At 36.2% G+C, this 23,607-nt stretch overlaps 1 protein-coding gene across 2 annotated transcripts in view; it reads left to right on the top strand.

The window, feature by feature from the left end:
* The window catches only part of ADSS1 (adenylosuccinate synthase 1), an 84,004-nt gene extending 68,541 nt beyond the window's left edge, over positions 1–15,463 (top strand). For both annotated transcript variants that reach the window (XM_044664647.1, XM_044664646.1), the window contains 4 exons: positions 2,251–2,375; positions 5,255–5,352; positions 9,806–9,955; positions 14,144–15,463. In XM_044664647.1, the coding sequence (XP_044520582.1) occupies positions 2,251–2,375; positions 5,255–5,352; positions 9,806–9,955; positions 14,144–14,196 (426 nt within the window). In that variant the 3' untranslated portion in view covers positions 14,197–15,463. The remainder of the gene's footprint in view (positions 1–2,250; positions 2,376–5,254; positions 5,353–9,805; positions 9,956–14,143) is intronic.
* The last annotated feature ends 8,144 nt before the right edge of the window (positions 15,464–23,607 follow it).

Below are 23,607 nucleotides of genomic sequence, written 5' to 3' on the forward strand. Positions count from 1 at the left end.
GGTGAGCATATGGGGATCACAGATTTAGAGCTTGAAAGGGCCTTAGAGGTCATCAAGTCCATCCCCTTTCATTTTACAGATAAGGAAGCTGAGTCTCAGGGAGGGTAAGTGATTTGCCCAGAGTCACATAAGCAACTATGTGAGGCAAGATTTCATCCCTGGTCTTCCTGACTCCAACCAAGTCCAAGCAGTCTGTCTGTTTCATCATGTTATCTCTCAACATAGAATGTCAGAATTGGAAAGTTCCCTGGAATAAGATAGAGCATCCAGTGTCAGAACTGGGAGTCCTCATAGAATCTAGAACACAGAATGTCAGAGCTAGAAGGGACTTTAGAGATCATCTAACCTAGCCCATACATTTTGGGAAATGGAAAGTGGGAAAACCCAAAGAAGCCCAGAGAGCTACAGGAATTTGCCTAAATTTGTGTCAGAGCCAAGACTCAAACTTTTTGAAATAGCCCAGAAGTTCAATTCACTAAATGGCAGCGACCATGCTGTACCTCAAACAGTCGAACCTGTCATAAAGACAGAACACAGAATATAAGTTCTGCAAGGAACCTTAGAACTCACAACATGAAATATCCGAGCTAGAAGGGACTTTTGAACTTAGAATTTGGAATAATAGGTAAGGATTAAATTAAAGAACCCTTAAGGTTCTTTAAATTCTATGAGTGTGTGATTTACTTCCTAGTGTAGGCTATTGTATAAATGTCAAGGAGGGGAGCATTCTAATATAAAGGTCTGCAAGACTTGTAAATAAGCCATTTCCTCTCCACTTCTGTTTCTTTCTCTATAAAATGAAGGTAATAACACTTGCACAACTGTTTCCCAGTATAATTATGAAAAAAAAACACGTTGCAAAGTAAAAAGAACCACAGAAATGTCCGTTGTTATTAGAATAGATTCTAGTTAAGAAGACCCTGTCAGCCTTGACAGGGACTCAAACTACTCCCACAACTGGAAAAAGGAATAAGGGCAGCAACACCCTAAATGTTTTATCCTGCCATCCCTCAGGTGGGGGGAGAGTCAAAAACATCATCCCTGCCCTGGGGGAATCTCATACTTTTGAAATAAACACATAAATGTGAGAGAGTAAACAGTACCAAGAAGAATATAATTATGATGCTGTGGGAAGAACTCAAGCCTGGAAAGAAATTCCATCCCCCCCTCCCCACTCTGCCATTAACTTGCTTTGTGAACTTTGACTGGAAGTTTAAAATAATAGGATTTCAGTGCTAGAAGGGATCCAACAAACATTCCAGCAAGAATACCTCCTACAACATCCCAGTCAAGTGGCCATCTACTCTACCTGAGGAGCTTCGGTGATGCGAAACTACTCCCTAGCATGGTACCTCAGTTAAATTGGACAGCTCCAATTGTTTAAAAGTTCATCTTTCCTATCAAGCTGAAATAGACCTCTGTGTATATTCTTCTGTCCTTTGGGGGCAAACAGAACAAATAAAATTCTTCTTTTGGGTATTATTTTAAGATTCCTATCATGTTCTTATTCTTTTCTTCTTCAAGCTGAATATATCCAGTTCCTGAAACTGATCTTACTATGGCATAGTTTTGAACATAGCAGTTCACATCTCCAGGCATTGGAGTGAAATGATCTTGAAAAATTTTTCCAGCACTGACATTTGAAGGTTTTTTTAATTACCTGGTAAACTTACAGGTTTCCCAGTCTAAAGCTGGAAAATAAAGAGATAAAGTTGGAATGAAATAGAGGAGTCTTCATGAATGTAAGAAATAAAGTGGATATAAAAGGATAAATTTAAAAATATTAGGGTTTTAAAAGATTTATTGAGTTAAAAAAAAAGATTTATTGATAGCCATTAGAAAAATAAAGCCACATGCCTGTTAAGAGTTTAAAATATGTGGGCCCTGTTACCGCTTCCTCCCATCCTGGCTCTGCTCCAAATCACCAAAGAGGAAGTACCAATCAAGTTCTCTCACTATTTATCCTTCTATCTATGTGATTACGCTTCCTGCCCATGTGATTACACAAGAGAGGAAGCCAGTTGGCTCTTGGGAAATGTAGTTTGAAAGAGCCCTAAATGTCCACAGGAAGTTTAGATCAGGGACCTCAAAATTAGTTCAAGGACCCCCAAATTTCCAATATCACATGAAAAAAAAAAAAGTAAACCTGAGCCAGAACTTGAAGGACCAGTGCTTTTTAGCTAGCCTGAGAGGAAAAACAAAGGCATAAACATAAATAGAATTCATTAAATCTCCTTTCCCTTTGTGCAGGAAATTGGAGACCTGTTACAGAACCGAGGCCATGAGTGGGGGGTGACCACTGGCAGAAAGCGGCGCTGTGGCTGGTTAGACCTTATGATTTTGAGATATGCACACATGATCAATGGATTTACTGCGTAAGTACTTGTTCATCTGATAAGCAGCTACTATTTGTTCAGTACTGTACTTGGCCACACTGAGAGGAAAACTTACTGTGGCAGAATAATCATAGGTCCTGCCACTTGGAATTTCAGTCTGAGGTATTGGGAAGTCAGTCAACAAACATTTATTAAGCAACTACTATATGCCAGGCACTCTGCTAAGGGCCAGGGATTTAAAAAAAAAAGAGTTCTCATTTTAATGGGAAAGTCAACATGCAAAAGAAAAATGTAAATAAAAGACATATATATATATANTGCTAAGGGCCAGGGATTTAAAAAAAAAAAGAGTTCTCATTTTAATGGGAAAGTCAACATACAAAAGAAAAATGTAAATAAAAGACATATATATATATATATATATATATATATATACACACATTTTGTTTTAGATTTGTTTCAGTCATGGCCAACTCCTTGGGATTTTCTTGTCAAAGATATTGGAATGGTTTGCCATTTCCTTCTCCAGCTCATTTTATAATTGAGGAACAGAGGTGAACAGGGCTAAGTGACTTGCCCAGGATCGCCCAGCTAGTAAGTGTCTGAGGTCAGATTTGAACTCATGAAGATGGATTTTCCTAATTCCTAGCCCAATGATCTATCTATTGTACCACCAAGCTGCCCACATATATACATACATGTACATAATGAAAAAGGAAGGTAATCTCAGAAGGAAGGGGGGAGGGGGAAAACAGGGAAGGTCTCTTTCACAAGGTGGCCTCCTAGTTGAGCTTTGAAAGAAGCCAGAGAAGCCAGGAAGGATATTATTCTAGGTGTGGGGTATAGCTAGAAGAAAAGCTCAGGCAGGAGATAGAATGTCTTGTGCAAGAAACCACAAGTAGGCTGGCATAGATGGACTGCAGGGTCAAAAGTAAGAAAAAAAAGATGGAAGAGGGTCAAAAGTAAGAAAACTAGAAAGATAGGAAGAAGCAGATTGTGAAGAGTTTAGATTTTTGTTTTTTTACTCTAACCTTCTATCATAGAATCAATTCTGTGTACTGGGTCCAAGGCAGAAGAGAGGTAAAGGCTAGACAATGGAGGTTAGGTGAGTTGCCCAGGGTCACACAGTTGGGAAGTATCTGAGGCTAGATCTAAACCCAGGACCTCCCATCTCTAGACTTGGCTCTCAATCCACTGAGCCACCTACCTTCCCCCGTGAAGAGTTTTAAAGGACAAATGGAGGATCTTTTCTTTGATCCTAGAAGTCAGAGGCAGCCAGAAGAAAAAACAAGGCACTCAATTCTGTAAAAATAGTGAATACTCACGGATATAGGAAATGCAATGGCAATAGTGCTGAGCCTGGAGTTTGGAAGACCTGAATTCAAATCAAACCTCAGACATCTCCTAGCTGTGTGATTCTGGGCAAGTCACTTAATTTCCATCTGCCTCATATACTCACTGCAAAAATGGAGATAAGAATAGCACCTATCTCTTATGGTTGTTGTGAAGATTAAATGAGATAATATTTTAAAGTGCTTAGCATATATTAAGTGTTTAATAAATGCTTGTTCCTCACACCTTCCCTTCAATATACATTACTTAGAATCACTTTAAATTCAAAGCCTGTCTTTATCCCTGCCACCTAAATTCACAGATTCTAACTAATATACACTAATTCTTGGCTTAAGTTAAACATAATTAGAAAGATGAATGTGAAGCCAAAAAATAGCCATGTAAGGTACTATAAAGTTAGATGAAATTGTTCTCTTTTTTAAATTACTCACTGTTCTATTCATGTTCTTACTCTCATCCATTGGAGCAAATGAATGAGAGGTGATTACTACCCTTAGGAAAAGGTAATAATAATAACAATCTCCTGTCTATTAAAAGCTTTAAGGTTTACAAATCACTTTCCTCACATAACATCTAAGAGGTAGGTAGCTCATCTATTCTTATAATTATTCCCATTTTACAGATGGTGAAATTAAGCTTTAGAGAGGAAACATAATTTGCCAAAAGTTACACAATTCATAAGTCATAGAACCAGGACTTAAACTAAGGACAGATTCTGATCCCAAGTACAGTACTCTTTTCAGTATATTGGGCTTCCCCACAGGATAATTATCTGAGGATAATATTCTTTGGATAGAAAGATGAGTGCTAGGATTAGGTTCACTTCTTTCATTTATTCAGCCATCTATAGCAGCATTCTCAAAGTGTTCTAAAGAATGCTATTCATTCCCCTGCACAAGCTGGGTAAAACATGTTAACATTTTCAACATCAGCACTATATTGTCCTCTAAAATGTTAACTATTAATTATATGTATGAAAATTTACATTATTAGTATAATTATATGTAATTTATTATATTACTAGTATAACATATATGAAAAACATCTAAATGCAAAAGTTTTTAGTATTAAAATTAGCTGAATTTCCTATATTGTGTATCATAATTTCTCTAAATCTCCTTTTTTGTCTAGAATATCTAAGTCCTCATTCCTCTTCAAGAGCATGTATAATCAACAGATTTCAGTCTTCCAATTTGCAATGGTCAACTGAGTTTGAGAAACATTCTATAAATATTATCAAGCATTTCTCTATGTACAGCACAGTACTAAGTGCAATGGAAGAGACAAAGGTCAAGCCATTGACCCTGGCACACAAAAAGGTGTTAATCATAGCCAAGATGGGAAAACAATATTTATACATATGAAAAATGAAACTGGAAAACAAGACAACAGAAGAGATATCCTCTTCTGAGCCTTACTTTCCTAATCTGAAAAATGATGATCCCTTTAAAAATTATTTTAGAGTTGTGATGGGCACACTGCTTTGTCCATTTTAAAGTAATATGTAGATAATATTGTAATGTTTGAATATATGCCATTTTCTAAAATACTCTCATTTTGAATAGACTGGCATTAACCAAACTGGATATCCTGGATGCCTTAGATGAGATTAAAATTGGGGTTTCATACAAGCTGAATGGAAAAAGAATTCCATACTTCCCAGGTAAGTTAGAATATTTTCTATTCACCTCCCCTTCCTAAATAATGTATTCCATCTTTCCTGCTGCCTTTGTTGGGATTAGAGTTTGGGAAGCACACTCTCATTAAAGGTTCTTTAGAGAGGCATCTTTTCCCATTCCTTCCATCTTTCTAAAATTTGACACAAGAATTTTGATTATTCTGCTCTCATTATGAGCCATTGAGACACAGTAGGGCAATGATCCATTGCCATGCAAAATAATAAGTAGGACCAAGTTCAGATAGATCCACCTACAGCTATAGACCAGTCATTTAGGCAACCAAATAGAATGGGAAATACACTGGACCAGGAATCAGGGGACCAGAGTTTAAAGTCTCGATGTGTAATTTCCTCTCTGTGACTTCTTATGTCATTTCACTTCTATGAGACTTTTTTCTCCTCTGTAAATCATATTTGCTTCTTCTTTCTAGCTTTGTGAAACTGGACCTTTTTGAACCTCAGAAATCTCTGACACAGGGGATAATACATTACTCCTTCTCTATCTTATTCATTCATCAGTCATTCATTAAATACTCATACATTTCTTATGTGCAAGTCACTATAGTACTCCCTGGGAGAGAGAAAATGAAATTGCAGTGGGTACTGAAAAAAATAAATGCATATGAATGCCCTTTGGAAAGTAAAGGATGTTATAAATCACTTCATATAATAATGAGTTTTTCAGTGAATAGCTTAAAATCTTACCAAAATGGAGAAGTTCCATTCCTTTTTTTTTTTTAAGACATACAACTGCCCTTGGTCTAAAGCAGGGGTCTGCAACATATGGTTCTCGAGCCATATCTGGCTCTTTTGAGGGCCAGATGTGGCTCTTTCTGCAGGAGCCATAAAGTCAATTTTTTTTCAGGTGCTGTTACAGGAGCGCGCACAGTGAGCACTGTACGGCTCTCATGAAATTACATTTTTAAAAATGTGGCGTTAATGGCTCTCACGGCCAAAAAGGTTGCCGACCCCTGGTTTAAAGATTAAGAAGCAGGATAAGGCAATGGAAGGCTCCCTCAACTGGAAGATAAAAGGATCCCATCCTATCTACCACTAACTTACAGCATGTACTTCCTGTGTCTGGGCCTCAGTTTCCCTCTACCCAATGAAGACATCGGACTAAATGATCTCTAAGATCACTCCTGGCTTTGACCCCCCCTGAGTCTAAATGCTACTTTTTCCCCAATGCCCTATTTTTGCTTTGTCCCCCCTTTTACACACACACACACACACACACACACACACACACACACACACACACACACACACACCTTTGTTACTGTACTCAGAATAGACACCACTTGGAGAGAGAAAACTTACACTGGCCCCTGCCTCCAGCCCCATGTCCATCCCTACTGCCAGCCTCATCTGGGTTCTTGTTCATTGTCTGAGCATACTCGCTCTGAGCTGTCTTCAATTTTTTAATGGAAGGCTGCTTCCTGGACCTCATGAGAAACAGGAATTTCATCCTGGTTATCATCTTTAACCCTCATAGCCTCTTGGAAGAATAAGGAAACAGTTAAAGAGGGTGACTGAATAAAGATAATACCAGAAGAATACATGAGTACAGATCATAACTATTCTATGAGTTTGTAGATAAATTCTAGGAAGTTTCCTAAGGCAACAGATATCGAGTGACTTACCCAGAGTCACACAGCAAGTTTCAAAGGTGAGATTTAAATCTAGGTCAGCCTTCCTACAAGCCCAGTCCTCTATCTACGGGGTCACTCTGCTATACTGTATAAAAAATGACACCATAATGATAATATCTTACATTTCTAAAGCATTTTATGGTTCATGCAACACTTTCTTCAAAACAACCTTTGGTAAGAGAAGGCTGTATCCATGTTTAACAGATGAATAAATTAAGGCTCAGAGAGGTTGGATGAGTTACCCATGGTCACGCAGCTAGTATTAATAATTCATGAATTACATAGCACTTAAAAGTTTATAAAGCTCTTTCCTCACAGCATTCCTACAGGGGAGATAACACACATCATTTGAAAGATGAGGAAACTTAAGCCCCAACAGAATGACAGGGAGAGAAAACAAACAGGGCAGGTCTGCAACCAGGTAACCCTGGAACACAACACCCAAACATAGGATCCCTTGATAAGACATTAGAGAAATGATCCTAAAGGTTGCCTGAATATTGTTAATGGGAACCTATCAGTACAGGATCAAAATAAAAATCAGAGTCATCATCCTTATGCATATACCTGGTTATCATCACACTAACACTGAACACAACTCAGCAGATACACACATAGGTCTTTGTCTGTCTTTCTACTAAAAAAATTGTCCATGGGTCTCTATTGCTCACTTCAAAGTTAAAGTTTATTTGTGGGGCATTCAAGGTTCTCCACAATCTGAGGCCATAGGGACTTGTAGCTCTTATCTCTCATATTCTGCTCCACAGAATTTAAGTTCCAGCACCATTCAATGACTCCTGAATATGACTTGGATATTCCACCTGCCTTTGCTTTCCACTATTATATCCCTAGCTTTCCTTTAAAGATAGGTCAAATGCTATCCCCTCTTTGAAGCCTTTCCTTTCCTTTTCTTTGCCATAACTATCCCACATTCCCATAGGGTGGTCCTTTGTGCTTCTCTAGGATACTTTGTATGTAATCATATATAGTGTATATATGTAAAATATATGTATGTATGTATGCATATATATGCCCATATATGATTTTGTTGTTTGGGGGTAAGTGGGGAGTGCCCCTTTATTAATGCTAAAAGGTACCTCCTCTCTAATTTATAGTCTTGGAGTATTGATTAGGACACTGAGGTTAAAAGACTCATCCAAAGTTACCTGGTCAATATATGTTAGAAGCAGGTCTTGAACCCAGAACTTCCCAACTCCAAAGCAGACTCTCTAACCATTAGACTGCAGTGCCTCTCATTATATATCAATATCTACATTTATATCTTACCCCTCACTGGACTATGAGTTTTGTCATGTCTCTCTCCCCAGCACCTAGGACAGTACTAGGACAGTTACTAGGACAGTGGTCTTCACAGAAAAGGAACTTTTTAAAATGTGAGTTGGGGGTGGGGTGGGGCAAGAAGGGAGAAAATAGACTCTCTAACTAAACCCTGAGAGACTCCTTTAGAGTTTGAAGGAGGCATTTTTAGGACAATTCACAAAATGTCCAACTTTATTAAGCTTCAGTTAACCTATATATTTTCCCCCTAGTAACAGGTCTATGATGAGAATATAAATAGTTGGGGGTTTTTTTAGCAATTTTTATAACTTACTTTTAAATATTTTTTAAATTTTAAGTTCCAAATTGTCTTCTTACCTCCAGCTCCTTCCCTACTCACTGAGAAGATAAACAGGATGATACCTTATTATAGATGTAAAGTCATACAAAAGATATTTCCAAATTAGTCAGGTTCAGGGAGAAAAGCAAGAAAAATAAAGTGAAAAAAATGTTTCAGTCTGCACATGGAGTTCATCAGCCCCTTCTCTGGAGGTGTATAGTATTTCTCATCCTGAGTCCTTTGAAATAGTCATGGATCAGAGTAGCTAATTAATATTGATATTGATCAAAGTAGCTAATTCTTTCACAGTTCATCATTGTTACAGTATTGCTGTTACTGTGTACAATGATCTTCTGGCTCTGATCACTTCACTTTGCCTCAGTTCATAAAAATCTTCACAGGTTTTTCTGAAACCATCCTATTCATCAAATCCTACAGCACCATTAGTATTCCATCATAGTCACACAGCAGAAAAAAAATTTTTTTTTCAAATTTCAAATCCTACAGTACTATTGTTCACTATTATTCAATTGTTGTTTCCTGAAAAATCTCCACAGTTTTAGCTCAGTGGATTGAGAGCCAGGCCTAGAGACGGGAGGTCCTAGGTTCAAATCTGGCCTCAAACACTTCCTAGCTGTGTGACCCTGGGCAAGTCACTTGACCCCCATTGCCTAGCCCTTACCACTCTTCTGCCTTGGAGTCTATACATAGTATTGATTGACTCCAAGACAGAAGGTAAGGGTTTAAAAAAAATTTTTTTAATCTCCACAATTTATTCAGCCATTTTCTAGTCAATGGAGATCCCTTCAATTTCCAGTTCTTTGCCAACACATAAAGAGACACTAAAAATATTTTTATATGTAGAAGTCCTTACTCTTTTTCTGTGATCTCTTTGGAATACAAACTTAACAGTGGTACTGCCAGGATATTATATCTAGTTATTATCCTAGTAGATATAATATAATCTAGTAGATATTATATATAAGGAGGTTCTAAAAGGGACTTTTATTATTTTTTGCATAGCAGTTCCCTGTCTTTAGAGTTATAAAAGGAGAAACTAAACAAAACCCCTTTGGATAGAGAATGTAGAATGTAGAATGGATTCCTTCATTGAGTGGGATTGATTCTGTGACTGTAAGATACTATGAACCTATGTGTTTTCCCCCAGCTAATCAGGAAATACTTCAGAAGGTGGAAGTGGAATATGAAACGATGCCTGGATGGAAGACAGATACAACTGGAGCCAGGAAATGGGAGGATCTTCCTCCCAAGGCTCAGAATTACATCCGGTTTGTAGAGAATCACATTGGTGTAGCAGGTAGGTGTCCTTGCACTTCTCCCATTGGGACACATCCAGATTTGTCTGGAAAGGACCCTAGACACAGTCAGATCTCCTCAAATTCTGACACATGTGATTAGGATGGAATGGGATGATAGAATGGAAAAAATCTGAAGTGTCGTAGCAAGCTTAACAGTTTTAAAAAAAACAGAGGACTAGATGTCAGCAGACTTGTAGTCTAGACCTGTTTCTGCCACTGACTTTCGGTGTGACCTTGAACAAATTATTTTAACTTCTGTAAATCTCATTTGCCTCATATAAAATGGAAAACTAAAATAGGAAAGATAACGATATCTATCAGGAAAACTCATCTAGATTCAAATCTGATCTCAGACACTTACTAGTTCTACGACCCTGGGCAAGTCATTTAACCCTGTTTGCCTCAGTTTCATCCTCTGTAAAATGAGCTAGAGAAGGAAATGACAAACCACTCTGGTATCTTTGCCAAGAAAACCCCGAATGTGGTCATGAAGAGTCAGACACAACTGAAACAACTGAACAATATCCTGTCTATTTTGTAGGCTTATTGTGAAGCTCAGGTGAGATCATGCTCGTGAAAGTATAGAGCATTGAAAGAATATCATCACTAGACAAAGTAGTAAATAAAAAGGAGTAATTAATTTAAACTCGGAAAGGCAACAACAGTAACTAGGGCACTAATCTTGAAAGTAAAAGAGTCAAGTTTGAGCCTGGTTCTCATGTTTATCATTGATGTGACTCTGGATAAATGTCTTTGGTTCTCTGAATCATCTCTTAGTTTCCTTATCTGTAAGATTCATTCAAAAAATGAATGTATTTTGTTTACCATGAATAAGGTCCAATGCTTGGTGATGGGAATACCAAAACACACAAAGCTCATATATGTAAGGGACTTTTATTTTATAAAGGGGACACAAGACAAGTTAAACACAAAGTCCCTTGCCCTTCCATCTTGGAGTCAATACTGTGTACTGGCTCCAAGGCAGAAGAGTGGTAAGGGTAGGCAATGGGGGTCAAGTGACTTGCCCAGGGTCACATAGCTAGGAAATGTTTGAGGTCAGGTTTGAACCTAGGACCTCCTGTCCCTAGGCTTGACTCTCAATCCACTGAGCTACCCAGCTGCCCCCCATTTTGTGGATTTCTCATGAAGTCTACGTTAAGCATGATGTTGCTTTTCAGAGAGGCTCCTTGTAGAGCACTGGATCTACCTTTCCTCATCATATCCAATCTGTTCTTGGTTTCTGCTTTGGACACCGTTGCCAGTTGCTGTTTCGCCAGGGGATGCTGCTTAGGATGCCAATGACAAATTCAAGTCCTCTGGCCAAGAAGGAGAGAGAGCCAGGAGGAGGCTTAAATTGAAGATGAGACATTCTTTTCCACCTCTCCTCTTCCTCCAACCATCTACCCCCAAACCTAGCAATTCATTCTTAGGATTATTTGACTAGAACACTTTCCCTCTGCTGGCCTCTTTGGTGATAAACTAGCTCCTGATTTTATACAGAACTCTCCACCTCCATGACCAGGTCCCTCAACCAATTAGAACAGATTTCTTGTTCCTTATCACTCCAGATCATGCAGTAGCTTTAAAGGACTTTCCAGACTTATTCCAAAGTTTTAAATTGATTAAGATGATGTTCTCACCTGGGTAAGTATAGTATTACTTTAGCATAGTATTACTTTAAAGTGATCTGGTAGGGGCAGCTAGGTAGTATAGTATAGCCAGACATGGAGTCAGGAGGACCTGGGTTCAGATATGACTTCAGACACTTCTTGATTCTATGAATGTGGGCAAGTCACTTAACCCCTATTACCTAGCACTTGCCACTCTTCTATCTTACAACTGATACTAAGACAGAAAGTAAAGACTTTTTTAAATAATAGATAAAATGAGGTGGGATAACTGATTAACACATTTAATGTCCCTGATCCCTTACCCAAACTTTAATATGCCAAATAAGGGTCAACTATTATTACTGCCTCTATGCCCCAGGCTTGTCAAACTACCTTTGAGGGAACCAGTTAACTCAATAATCACAGAAAGCTAGAAAAAAATTATAAAGTTGCCAGTTTCCTTTGGTGCCACCAATTTTTCCCACAAATTTTTATTCTCCCTTTTGGACTCTTTCCCCCTATAATTCCCTCTTTTTAATCCCCCATCCACTTCCACCCCCTGCCCTTCTAATTCCTCAAGTCCAAGTTATCTGAGAAAAGTATTTTATAAATTCATTCACCTGGAGAAGTTAGGGATTAAATATACAATCCCTAGGGGGAATACATTTTTTAAAGGAGTCTGTAGAGAGCAAATTTAACCCAAAGTAATAAAGATCTAATTGTGGGAAGAAGTCTCAAGAGAGTTTTTTCCAGTGATCTGTCTTCAGCTAAGTGCTGTTCAACATTTTTTTCAAAGATTTAAATGGAAGTATAGATGGCACACTTAGCAAATTTGCAGGTATTACAGAGGTAGGTGAAACAGCTAGTACATTGGACAACAGAATCAAGATCCAAAAAGATGCTGACTTGCTTAGAACAAGGACAGCCATATCTATGCAACAAAATTTAACGGAGATCAATGTAAACTCCTCAGTCAAAAATCCTATGTACAAATTTAGATTAGGAGAAGTACATCTAAGCAATTGTTTGTATGTAAAACAGTTATTCAGGGTTTAAGGGTAAGAAGCAGCAGAGTAAGATGTGTTGTTGTTGTTGCTGCTGAGTTGTGTCCAACTCCTCCTGATCCCATGATGGTTTGCCATTTCCTTCTCCAGTGGATGCTTTTGTCAGACGATTAGAGGTTAAGTGACTTACCCAGGATTACACAGTTAAGAAGTATCTGAAGCTAATTTAAAAAAAAGTATCTGCATCTGGATTTGAACTCATGTCTTCCTGGCTCTAGGTCCAATACTCTAACCCCTGAGCAACAGCTACTTCTTATCATAAGATGTAGTGTTCTTCAAAGTAGGAACCAGGTAAATTGCATTCTAGTTCCCATTGGGCCACCAAGTCAATGCATAACTTTGGGCAAATTGCTTCTTCTTTCTGGGCCTCACTTTCTTGTAAAAAGAGGATATTGAACCCAATGACTTCCAAGATTTCTTCTGGCTTTAATATCTTAAATCTAAATTTAATTTTCCTGACTAGATGCATTGCCCTGACATCAGAGACATCCATTAACATTGCCTCTTCTTCAGTTCCCTTTGTTCTCCTTCCTCCTTTACACAGCCACCACCTACCTCTACCCAGCCTTCTTTAGCTAACTGACCACCCTTTGCCACTGTCCTAGAATAAATACTATTTAAAAAGAAAAAGCCATACACTGTTTCCTGCCCCTATCTCTAAGTGACTATTAAATGTTCATTGTAGGCATTTATACCTTAGATATTGATAAATGCAAAAATAAGGATTTGATTTATTGTTTTGTTGATTGTCTACCAGTCTACCCATAAGGAAATAATGGAGGAAATGTTAATAACTTAAAAATATGTTGTGGATACATTTTTTTTTTGAGTTGGTAAATAACATTTTACCAACACACATGCTGTTGGAACCTCTCAGGTTTCTTCAGAAAGCCTAAAAAGTATCTTTCTTGTTCAATAGTCCTTTTTTATTATTTCATTATTTCTCCAAAAGGCAGTGGTGGGGTGGGGAGTGGAGAAGAGGTAAAGGTAGTAACTAGACTGACACTCCTATTTGCCACAAAGACCAGGCAACAGCTTTCCACTAAAAGGACCAAAGCAACTCAGGTTACAAGAGTCCCAAGGTTCACACAGATGGCAACTTGTCCCATAACTATTTCTATCTGAACCACACTGAAAAAGATAAGAATGAGATGATCATAATAGTTCACCTTCCCGTAGAGTTTTAAGGTTTTCCAAGTACTTTCCTAGAAGCCTTAAACCACAAATAGTAGTATTTTCATTTAACAGTTAAGGAAATTAATCTTTTAAGTTCACTGAAATTATGAGACTTCACCATCACTCTAACTTGGTGAACAACTATTCATAATCATCTATACATAGTCCCTTCCTATGTTTAAGATATTATTAAGTCCTTCCTGAGTGGCATTAAGAATATTGCTCATCCTCAACTTTTCCCCATTTTAGTTTTTAAAAAATGTAAAAATTATAGTATGTTTGAAATCGTTGTGTCTTTGTTTGTTTTCTGAAGTATTTGTTATTTTGTGTTTTTCAGTTAAGTGGGTTGGTGTTGGAAAATCAAGAGAGTCAATGATCCAGCTGTTTTGAACAAAGAAAGAACTTCAGTCCTGAGAAGCACAATTTAAGTCATCTATCCGCCCAAGACCACAGTAGCTATTCTGTTACTCATCAGACTCAGTTGAAAAAAGATTATGAAAAAAGAATAAAAAACATTTTCTGTATTTTTATAAATTTATTCAAACCTTCAGGTTTCAAGTTCCATGGTGATTTAAAAGATGTTTGGAAATCAAAGTTATACAAACACAAAAATTTCAAATCTTCTGGCTTGGAATGAATAGAAGGAATAAAAATATTCAATGGAAAGAGGCCTGAAAGTTGGAAGACTTTGACTCTAATTCTGGCTCTGGCACACACCTTATGGGTGTTTGAACATGGGCCTCTCTGGACCTGAGTTTCCACAACTGTAAAATTAGGCGGGTTAGAGAGTGATCTTTAAGACTTCCCCGTCTCTTGATTTTATTTCCATGTGGGTACTTCTCTGCTACTATGGGGTCATGGAAAGGACAGGCAACTTGTTAACAAGAGAGCTAGGTTAAATTCCTGATTATAACACTGTATGACCACAGGCAAATCACTTCCCCTATTGGTGCCTTTGTTTCCTTGCAGATAAAATACACATCTTACCTACCTCATAGAATTATTGCAAGAAAGTACTTTTACATATAAAAGCACAATAGAAATGTGAATACTTCTTCTTCTTAGCAATAAGCATTTATATGCACATATATAATATATATACACATATGTTAATTACCAAAGGACAAGAGCCATTACATGCAAAGGCTTAATACAATTTTAATCTATTTTCAGCACTAAAAGGCCATAGATAAATTGCCATCCTAATTCTTCTGCTGAAGATTTTCTGTGAGTTCATCAGGGCTTTTTCTGATTCACAAAGATAAGTAGTTTGTTTTCCATTCTAGTATTAGAAAAATCAACAAACATTTGCTGAGTGCCTATTATGAGTAAACATTGTGCAAAAACACTGGGGATAAAACACAAACTGAGACAGTCTCTTCAAAGAGCATGCAAAGACACATCGCAAATAAAACAATGGAAAATGGAACAATTCCACACAAGGCAAGTTCTCAGCTCCATTGTTAGCTAGCTGTGTGATCTTGAGAAAGTCTATTCCTCTCTGAGCTTTAATTTTATCCTTTACAAAATAGGGTAGTTGCAGTCTATGTGGTCTCTAAAGATCCTTACAGCCCTAACACTGTGAATACTCAATAAATAGCCATTGGCATTAAAAAATAATAATAATAAAGAAAACATCGGGTTTGGAGTCAGAGTATCTTTGTCTGAATCTTAGTTTCATTGCTCCCTCTAGGCCTCAATCCCCTCAAAGTACCCTCCAGGTCTAAACCTATGGCCTATGACATCATATGGTGTTGCCTTCCCACAAAGGATGTGTGGGAGAGGCTCTAATTATTTTAATTATGTTTCTCTTTATACTGACTTCCTCGTAGCTTCTCTTTTTAGAAGTTATTTCAAATCTCAATGTCTTACTAACTAAATTATGCTATAAGAATGGAAATGTTAATAATAGCTTGGATTTTTAGAACACTGTAAGATTAATAATACACTATCTTCCCATCAACCTAGAGACTTAGGTAATATGAATAGTAGTCCTATTTTGCAAAAGAGAAAACTGAGGCTCACAAGAAAGTGCATAATGTCACAGAGTAGCAAATGGCAGAACCAGAAATCCAAACTATGTCACCTCTCTTTGTCCATTGTTCCAGATTTCTCCTCCTAAACTTAATGGGTGTATTGCTAGAAAAGAAAGATGACTAGAATCAACATGATGTGGCTGCCATGTGCCTGGGTCTGGAATCAGACCTGAGTTTCAAATCCAACCTTTGATATTTACCAGCTGTGTGATTCTGGGAAAATCATTTAACCTCTGTCTGCCTCTTTCATCTTCAAACTGGGAACAGCAACACCACCTACTTCTTAGAGTTGTTCTGGGGAAAAAAATGAATTATTTATAAAGCACCTTGCAAACCTTAAAGTGTTATATAAATGCTAGTTATTATTGTTATCATTATTATTATAATACAAATAATGAGTCTTCAAGAAGTAATCATTATTTAAATAAACAGGGAATAGAGGATGTCATAAAAGTTAAAATAAACTTTAACTACATAAAGTAAAAAAGCTTTCACATCAATAAAATTAACAAAAAATTAGAAGAGAATTGTTAATGGAGAAAAGATGTGCAACAAATATAACCGAAAAAAACCCAACATCATTCAATAAAGTAATTGTCACAAATTTAAAACAGTAAGAGCTATTCCCCAGTAGTTAAGTGATCAAAGGACACAAAGGTCAAATTAGAACTCAAGGAGATGACTCCAAGCCTGATGATCTATCCATTGTAGCTCCCTTGCAATATAAATCAATGTGAATCAACGTTTATTTGTGGAACTAAATTACAGAAAACATGGGAGGGCACATAAAAAGGGGAGGAAAGAAGACAGAAGGGAATGTATAATGAATCTTAATCAAGTTAAAGGCTAACAATGAAAAGAAATTAATGTCCTGTAGTATTTTAGGAAGAAGAGAAGTTTTCTATAGAAGGAGATTGGGATCCTAATAATGGGTATAATCTGCAAGGATTTAATTCTTAGAGCCACTACACATCCTGCCTCAGGAAAAGGAAATCAGAGTTCCCAGTGGCAACTGACACCAAGAAGGGTGGGAAGGTATGGACACAGGGTAGAAACTTCTAGGAAAATGAGGGGGGAAATTACCAAGGGAAGGGCAAAGATGAAAATAATAAAATGCACACTCAGGGACATAGGAAATTTTCTACCATGAGACGATATTCACTGTTATAGGCAATAATTAATATTTCCTTTTTTCAATTTTTCAATTATATATTTAGTAATTACCACCACCAAAACATTTAATAAACAAATACATAAGAATTAATATTTCAAAGATTGAAACAAAATAGTAAAAAGAGAGTCAATATCTGTAACAAAATAATGCAAAAACTGTTTAGAAGAATCTCAAATAAGAATCTTAAATATTTTAGTTCCATGAGGAATACAAAGACTAAAGAAGTATAATAATTATCAATCAAAGAATAAAGTCTAGAATAGATAGAAACAGAAAATAAATAATAAAAAGTCACTAAAAAACAAAAAAGGTGAAGGGAAGGGAAAAAAGAGGGATTTTACTTAAGAAGTGAAGAATTAAATAACTATATAAACTCAAGAAAGAAAAAGGAATTAATAAGAGAAACACTAAAACTAAAGAAAAGGGTAACAAATGAGACTTTAAGGGAGTTGAACCTTAACAATGAGAAGAAGAGAGCTGGTTAGAATAAAATAAATTAAGCTAAAATAAAGAGACATAGTACTGAGTTTACAGAAGAAAGTAAGTGTCTTAATTTGGGGTAAAAAACTATGTTGTGGCAAATGGGGAAAATATAAACCTAACTCATAATTGAATTGATTTTTTCCTTGAACAATCCAATGAGATGAAATGACATAATGAGGCAATAAACAAATAAAGTGAGGCAAATATGGATAATAAGACAAAACCTCACAATGTTATTTATAAGAAACAAAGATATACACAAAATAAAAATTAGAGGCTGAAACTAAATTTCCTGTGTATCAGGTAAATTTTTTAAAAATCAGGAGTTGCAATCCTGCCATCAAACAAAGCAAAAATAAACATCCAAAACATAAAAGAGATAAACAAGGAAACTACATTATGCTGAAAGGGACCGTAGACAACAAATGATTATCAGTATTAAACATATGTGCTCCAAATGCCTTAGGATTTAGATTCATAAAAGAAATAACTAAGCTACAATAAGATAAACATAGTAACACAACAATACCAGGAGATTTCAGTGTTCCTCTCTCATTTTGGATGTCTAACAAAAAGATCAACAAAAGGGAAAATATAGAATGGAACAGTTTGACAGAGAAACTAGAGCTAAAAGACAGTATCAGCTAAATGCAACTGCTAAAAATAAACCTACTTCCCAGTGCCATAAGCACTGACCCTGTATTAGAACACAAAGATATTGCAAGCAAATGTTAAAAGGCAACAATAACAAATATGTACTGTAAGGATGATCATACAATACAAATAATAAGCAGTTCAGGGAATAGTACAAATGACCCTATCCCAAATGAAGACTTAATAATAAAATCTTAGATACTGAGTCAAAGAACAAATTACAGAAACAAGTAATAATTGTTTCAAAAAAATTATAATGATAAAACAACATAAAATTTAGTATTAAGCTAAATCTCAAGTGGAATCATGAACCTAAAAATATATTAACAAAATAAAGAAAGAGGATTAATAAATTGAATGTGCAATTAGAAGTTAGAAAGTCAACAATCAATTGATTAAAAAAAAAGACATTAAAAAACAGAGAAGAAATAGATAAGCTGGAAGCCAAAAAAAAAAAAAAAAGATTATTGAATGAATAATAAGAGAGAATCAGAAACAAACGAACTCAGTAACCCAGTACTCAATAAATCAGGAAAAAAAAAATTCCCGGGAAAACTAGAAAATAGTCTGACAGGAAATGGGCTTAAGTCAACATATGTACACCACAATTGATATTCCAAATGGATTTGTGACCTTAAAATTAAAGAACACTTAAAAAAACACACATACACACACATATATAGAAGAGTAGCAATACCTCTTACAGATAAAGATAGGAGCTATATTTCTTTTTTTTTTTTAAAGGAGTTGTATTCTTAACCAAGCAAGAGATGAGACATTTACAAAAGATAAACTAGCTAATTTTGATTATATGAAACTAAAAAACTTCTGCATGGACAAAATTAATGCATTAAGAAGAGATGCAGTCAAATGGGAAATATACATATGTCAAATTTATCTGATATGGGTTTGATATGCAAAATAGGTAAACTAAATAAGAGCAAAAGCTATCCTATTATAGATAAATGGTCAAAATATACGAACAAATAGTTCTCAAAAAAGAAGAGACACAAACCATTATAACTATGAAGTAGTGCACTTCATAAAGCGAGTCCGGACACCCAGAAGTTCAGATTAATGGAACCAATATTTAATTATAATTGTACCTACTGGCCAGGGCAGTTTCATAGTGAAGGCTACCCAGAACTAAAATTACAATGCAGTTTTTATAGGGTGCAGATACAAAGCAAATTTTCATAAATGAGACATAACCTTGATGAAGTAGGCAAACTTTTATCACCTGGAAGCTATTTTGGTTAGTAGCGTGGGGTCCGGGACTTTCCATCATGTATCTTATCCTGGACTGTGAAGCAGCTATAGGGAGTTACTTTCTCATGGATCCTGACTATGTTATTTTGAGCTGACTGACCTTCACAGGAAAGCTTATTTCTGATTTCTACTTTTCCCCAGGGAAAAACAGGTCTTCGGGTCAATAACTTAGTTTACCTCACTTCAACTATTATGTTCTTTAATGAGCTATATGAAAGAATGGCCCATATTACTAAATAATAAGAGAAATGTACATTGAAAACAACCCTGAGTTTTTACTTCACACCCTCCAAATTGGCAAAGATGACACAAGATATGAATGATAAATGTTGAAGAATTATTGATAAATAGGCAAATTAATGCTTATTGGTGGAGCTGTGAAATAGTTCAACTATTTTTTAAAGCAATTTGGAATTATGCCAATAAAGTAACCAAAACGTCCATATTCTTTGATCCAGAGATTTTATTATTAGACTTATGCCCCCAGAAGGTCATTGATAAGAAGAAAAGCCCCACATATCCCAAAATATTTACATTAGTACTTTTTGTGATAGCAATTGGAAATAGAGTAGATACACATGGATTAGGGGATGATTAAACAAATTGTAGTGATGGAATATTATTGTATTATAAGAAATACTATGATAAATATAATGATGGAACGTTCTACATGAACTAATGTAGAGTGAAGTAAACAGAGCCAAGAAAACAATACATACGACTACAACAATGTAAACCAAAGAACCGCTGAAAAAAAATCAAAAGTGAATCTTGCAAAAATTACAAAGAACAAGCATGGCTCCAAAGAAGAGATACCTACTTCCACCCCTTTGCAGAGGTAGGAGGTTCACAAGTATTACATATATTTTCAGACTTCTTTGATGTATTTATTAATCATGCTTTTATAACTTCTTTTTCTTTTTTATGTCTTAAGAAAATTCTATTTGCTATATGATAGCTCTCTAGGACGGACAAAGGAAGGTTCTCAGGGAAATTATGTCGATATAAAGTTAATAAAAACTTATAAAAATGAATGTAATTATAAAAAAGAAATACAAATTATTATATCACACTTCCCTATGCTTATATAATATCAATCTATAAAGCTAGAAATACAATCTTTTAAAAGAAGCAATTTCAATAAGGGATTGTCCTTCAATTGGGGCATGGCTGAACAAATCGTGGTATCTGATGGTGATACTATTGTGTTGTAATTGAGGGGACCCTGTATTTTGCAGGGATTCCATGCTGCCATCCTTTACATAAACATTAGGAATGATGATCTGGAGGATTTCTATATGAACTGGAAAAAAACTCCAAGAACTGTTACAGAATGAAATAAGCAGAACCAAGAGAACATTGTACACTGAAAGTGAAACGTTGTGGAACTATCTAATGTAATGGACTTTACTACTAGTAGTAATACAATAATCCAAGACATCCCTGAGGGAATTATGAGAAAGAATGCTATCCACATTGAGAGAAAGAACTATGGAAGTAGAAATGACTTGTTTATATGGGTATGTGATTTGGAGTTTTGTCTGAAAAGATTACACTATGGTAAAAATGAATAATGTGGAAATAGGTATCAAATGATAACATTTGTACAACACAGTAGAATTACTTGTTGGCTCTGGGATGGAGGAGGGAAAGAAAATGAATCATGGAAACATGGAAAAAATTTTTAAATAACTGAGTTTAAATAAATAAATAAGTAATAAATGAAGGAAGGAAGCAATTTCAAAAACATCAGATGTTCAGTCAGCATTTCTTAAAGTCCACGGGAAAGCAGAAAACTGTGGCCAGGAGAGAATGACACAAAATAAACAATTGTCTGCTTGTTGCCCCAATGGCCAAAAATTTAAGGCATATTTTTATTTTATAATTCTATACCCCAAATTATCTCTGGTCATATGTAGCTTAAATATTAACAAAGGAAAGCAAATCACAAAATAGAAATGGAAAGCAAGAGGAAAAAGGTGGGAGGCTGAAACAGGCCACCAGTGTAGCAGACTGGCATAAGAGACCTGGGCCCCAAAAAGATAAGGGAAAAGTTAACCCTATGAGAACCAAAGGACTCATGGGCAGAGTCCAAGTTACTAGTGGAAAGGAGGAGGAAGTCCAGGTGTGAGGGCACTTGCTATGTGTCAAGCAGAGGTACAGTGGATAGAGAGCCAGGCCTGGAATCAGGAAGACTCATCTTCCAGAGTTCAAATCTGGCCTTGGACTCTTACTAGTTATATACCCTGGGCAAGTCACACAAGCCTGTCTGCTTCATTTTCCTCATCTGTAAAATAAACTGGAGAAGGAGATGTTATTAGTATCTTTGAAAAAAAAATCCAAATGGGGTCATAAAGTCATATACAACTGAAATGACTGAACAATAATGTGTCACACACTATTCTAAAACACAAAATAAGATAATTCCTGGCTTAAGAAGCTACATTCTAATTGGGGGAGACAAGCCAAAAAAGAAGAAAACACTTAGCTCCTTAGTTTTAGGAAATGTTCTATGGAAGATACCACTGTATAACTTAAGAGCTTAATTAAACACTATACCCCAGAGTTATTTTCCAGTAAAATTGATAATTATAACAATGATGATGATGATAATTCTTATGCAGATTGTGGAATGATTAGCATAGTATAGTAGAACTAGTGAAAGGCTTGGAATCAGAAGACCTGGGTTCAAATCCTGACTATAATTCTTACTAGTGACCCTGGGCAAGTCTCAGAACTTCTCTGAATCTTAATTTCCTCCATTTATAAATATTCAAATAGTCCAGGGTATCTGGGGGCACATCAATATTCAACTTGTCCATCTTGACTTTTGTCCATATTTTCCCATATTCTTGAGGGCTTTCTTCAAGTGTTCCTGACATTTCAATCTTACCAATGGAATTCATAGGCAGTATACTGGTCCTCTCTCACATTTTTTTTTAACCCCTTAACTTCTGTGTATTGGCTCCTAGGTGGAAGAGTGGTAAGGGTGGGCAATGGGAGTCAAGTGACTTGCCCAGGGTCCCACAGCTGGGAAGTGTCTGAGGCCAGCTTTGAACCTAGGACCTCCCGTCTCTAGACCTGACTCTCAATCCACTGAGCTACCCAGCTGTCCCCCCCCTCTCACTCTTAATCAGGCCATCTTAATTTCCAGTCATATATTTCTGAGGTGACATTCTTTATATAACTTTTCCAACATAATTTCTACCACACTACTTTTTCTGTTGTCCTTTGTCCTCAACCAATAGCCAGAGACTGTAGTATTCCATGACTCATAGTCAAAAAATGCCAGAAGACTACTGTTATTAAAAAAAGATGGGCTTTTGTTTCAGAAAAAAATAAAGTTATTAAAAAGAACTTTTCAATTTTCCAAAGGCAAAAGTGTCTCAAAACTGTCAGTACAGTGTTAAGCTATTAAAGCTTTTAAATTTAATAAAAATATTTGAGCTAATAAAACAAAACTGTACTCTGACTTTAGGGACATACTCATATATACATATATATTTCTTACATAAGTTATCTATCCAACTGCATATCATAGTCATCATAGTCTAATGAAGATAAGGGCAACATCATCTATGAAACTGAAGATATTCATACTTGTGCCACCTGCCTCACTGAGCTATTATTATAAGGAAAATGCTTTGTAAATCTCAAAGTGCTATAGAAATATAAACTACTATTAGCAGACTGTGGGGCCTCCATGAAACGCGTTCTTTAAGCCTTCATACATAAGCTTGTAGAAATCACTTTTTACTCTGAGCACAGGGGTACGCCTTCACATGAAGAGTGTATGCTAAAATAAACCCCAGGAAACTAGAAATAAAACCACTTGAAAGATTTGAGAGAAAAGAGGGGAGAGAAAAAGTATTCAAATGGGTAAAATCTGTAACCCTCATCTCTAAGTATATTGACAGAAAATGAATGTCAGGATTAGAATAACTGATGCTCCCAAACAGGTATATTGGAAACAGAAAAGATGAATTTTCATCCTTTAGGTGGATAGAGCCATTCACTACCTAATGTAGAAAGTTCATCTGTGACACAATATGTTACACAGGTGGTAAAATCACTGCTAGGGGCAAAACAAAATAACAAAAAACTTGAATCCACTCCCAATTAGAAAAACGACTCAAGGAAATTGCATTGGTACCTATAACACCACCCACGTGGGTAGGGACGGCT

The sequence above is a fragment of the Gracilinanus agilis genome, chromosome 2 (genome assembly GCF_016433145.1).
Source record: "Gracilinanus agilis isolate LMUSP501 chromosome 2, AgileGrace, whole genome shotgun sequence".
NCBI classification, from domain to species: Eukaryota; Metazoa; Chordata; class Mammalia; order Didelphimorphia; family Didelphidae; genus Gracilinanus; species Gracilinanus agilis.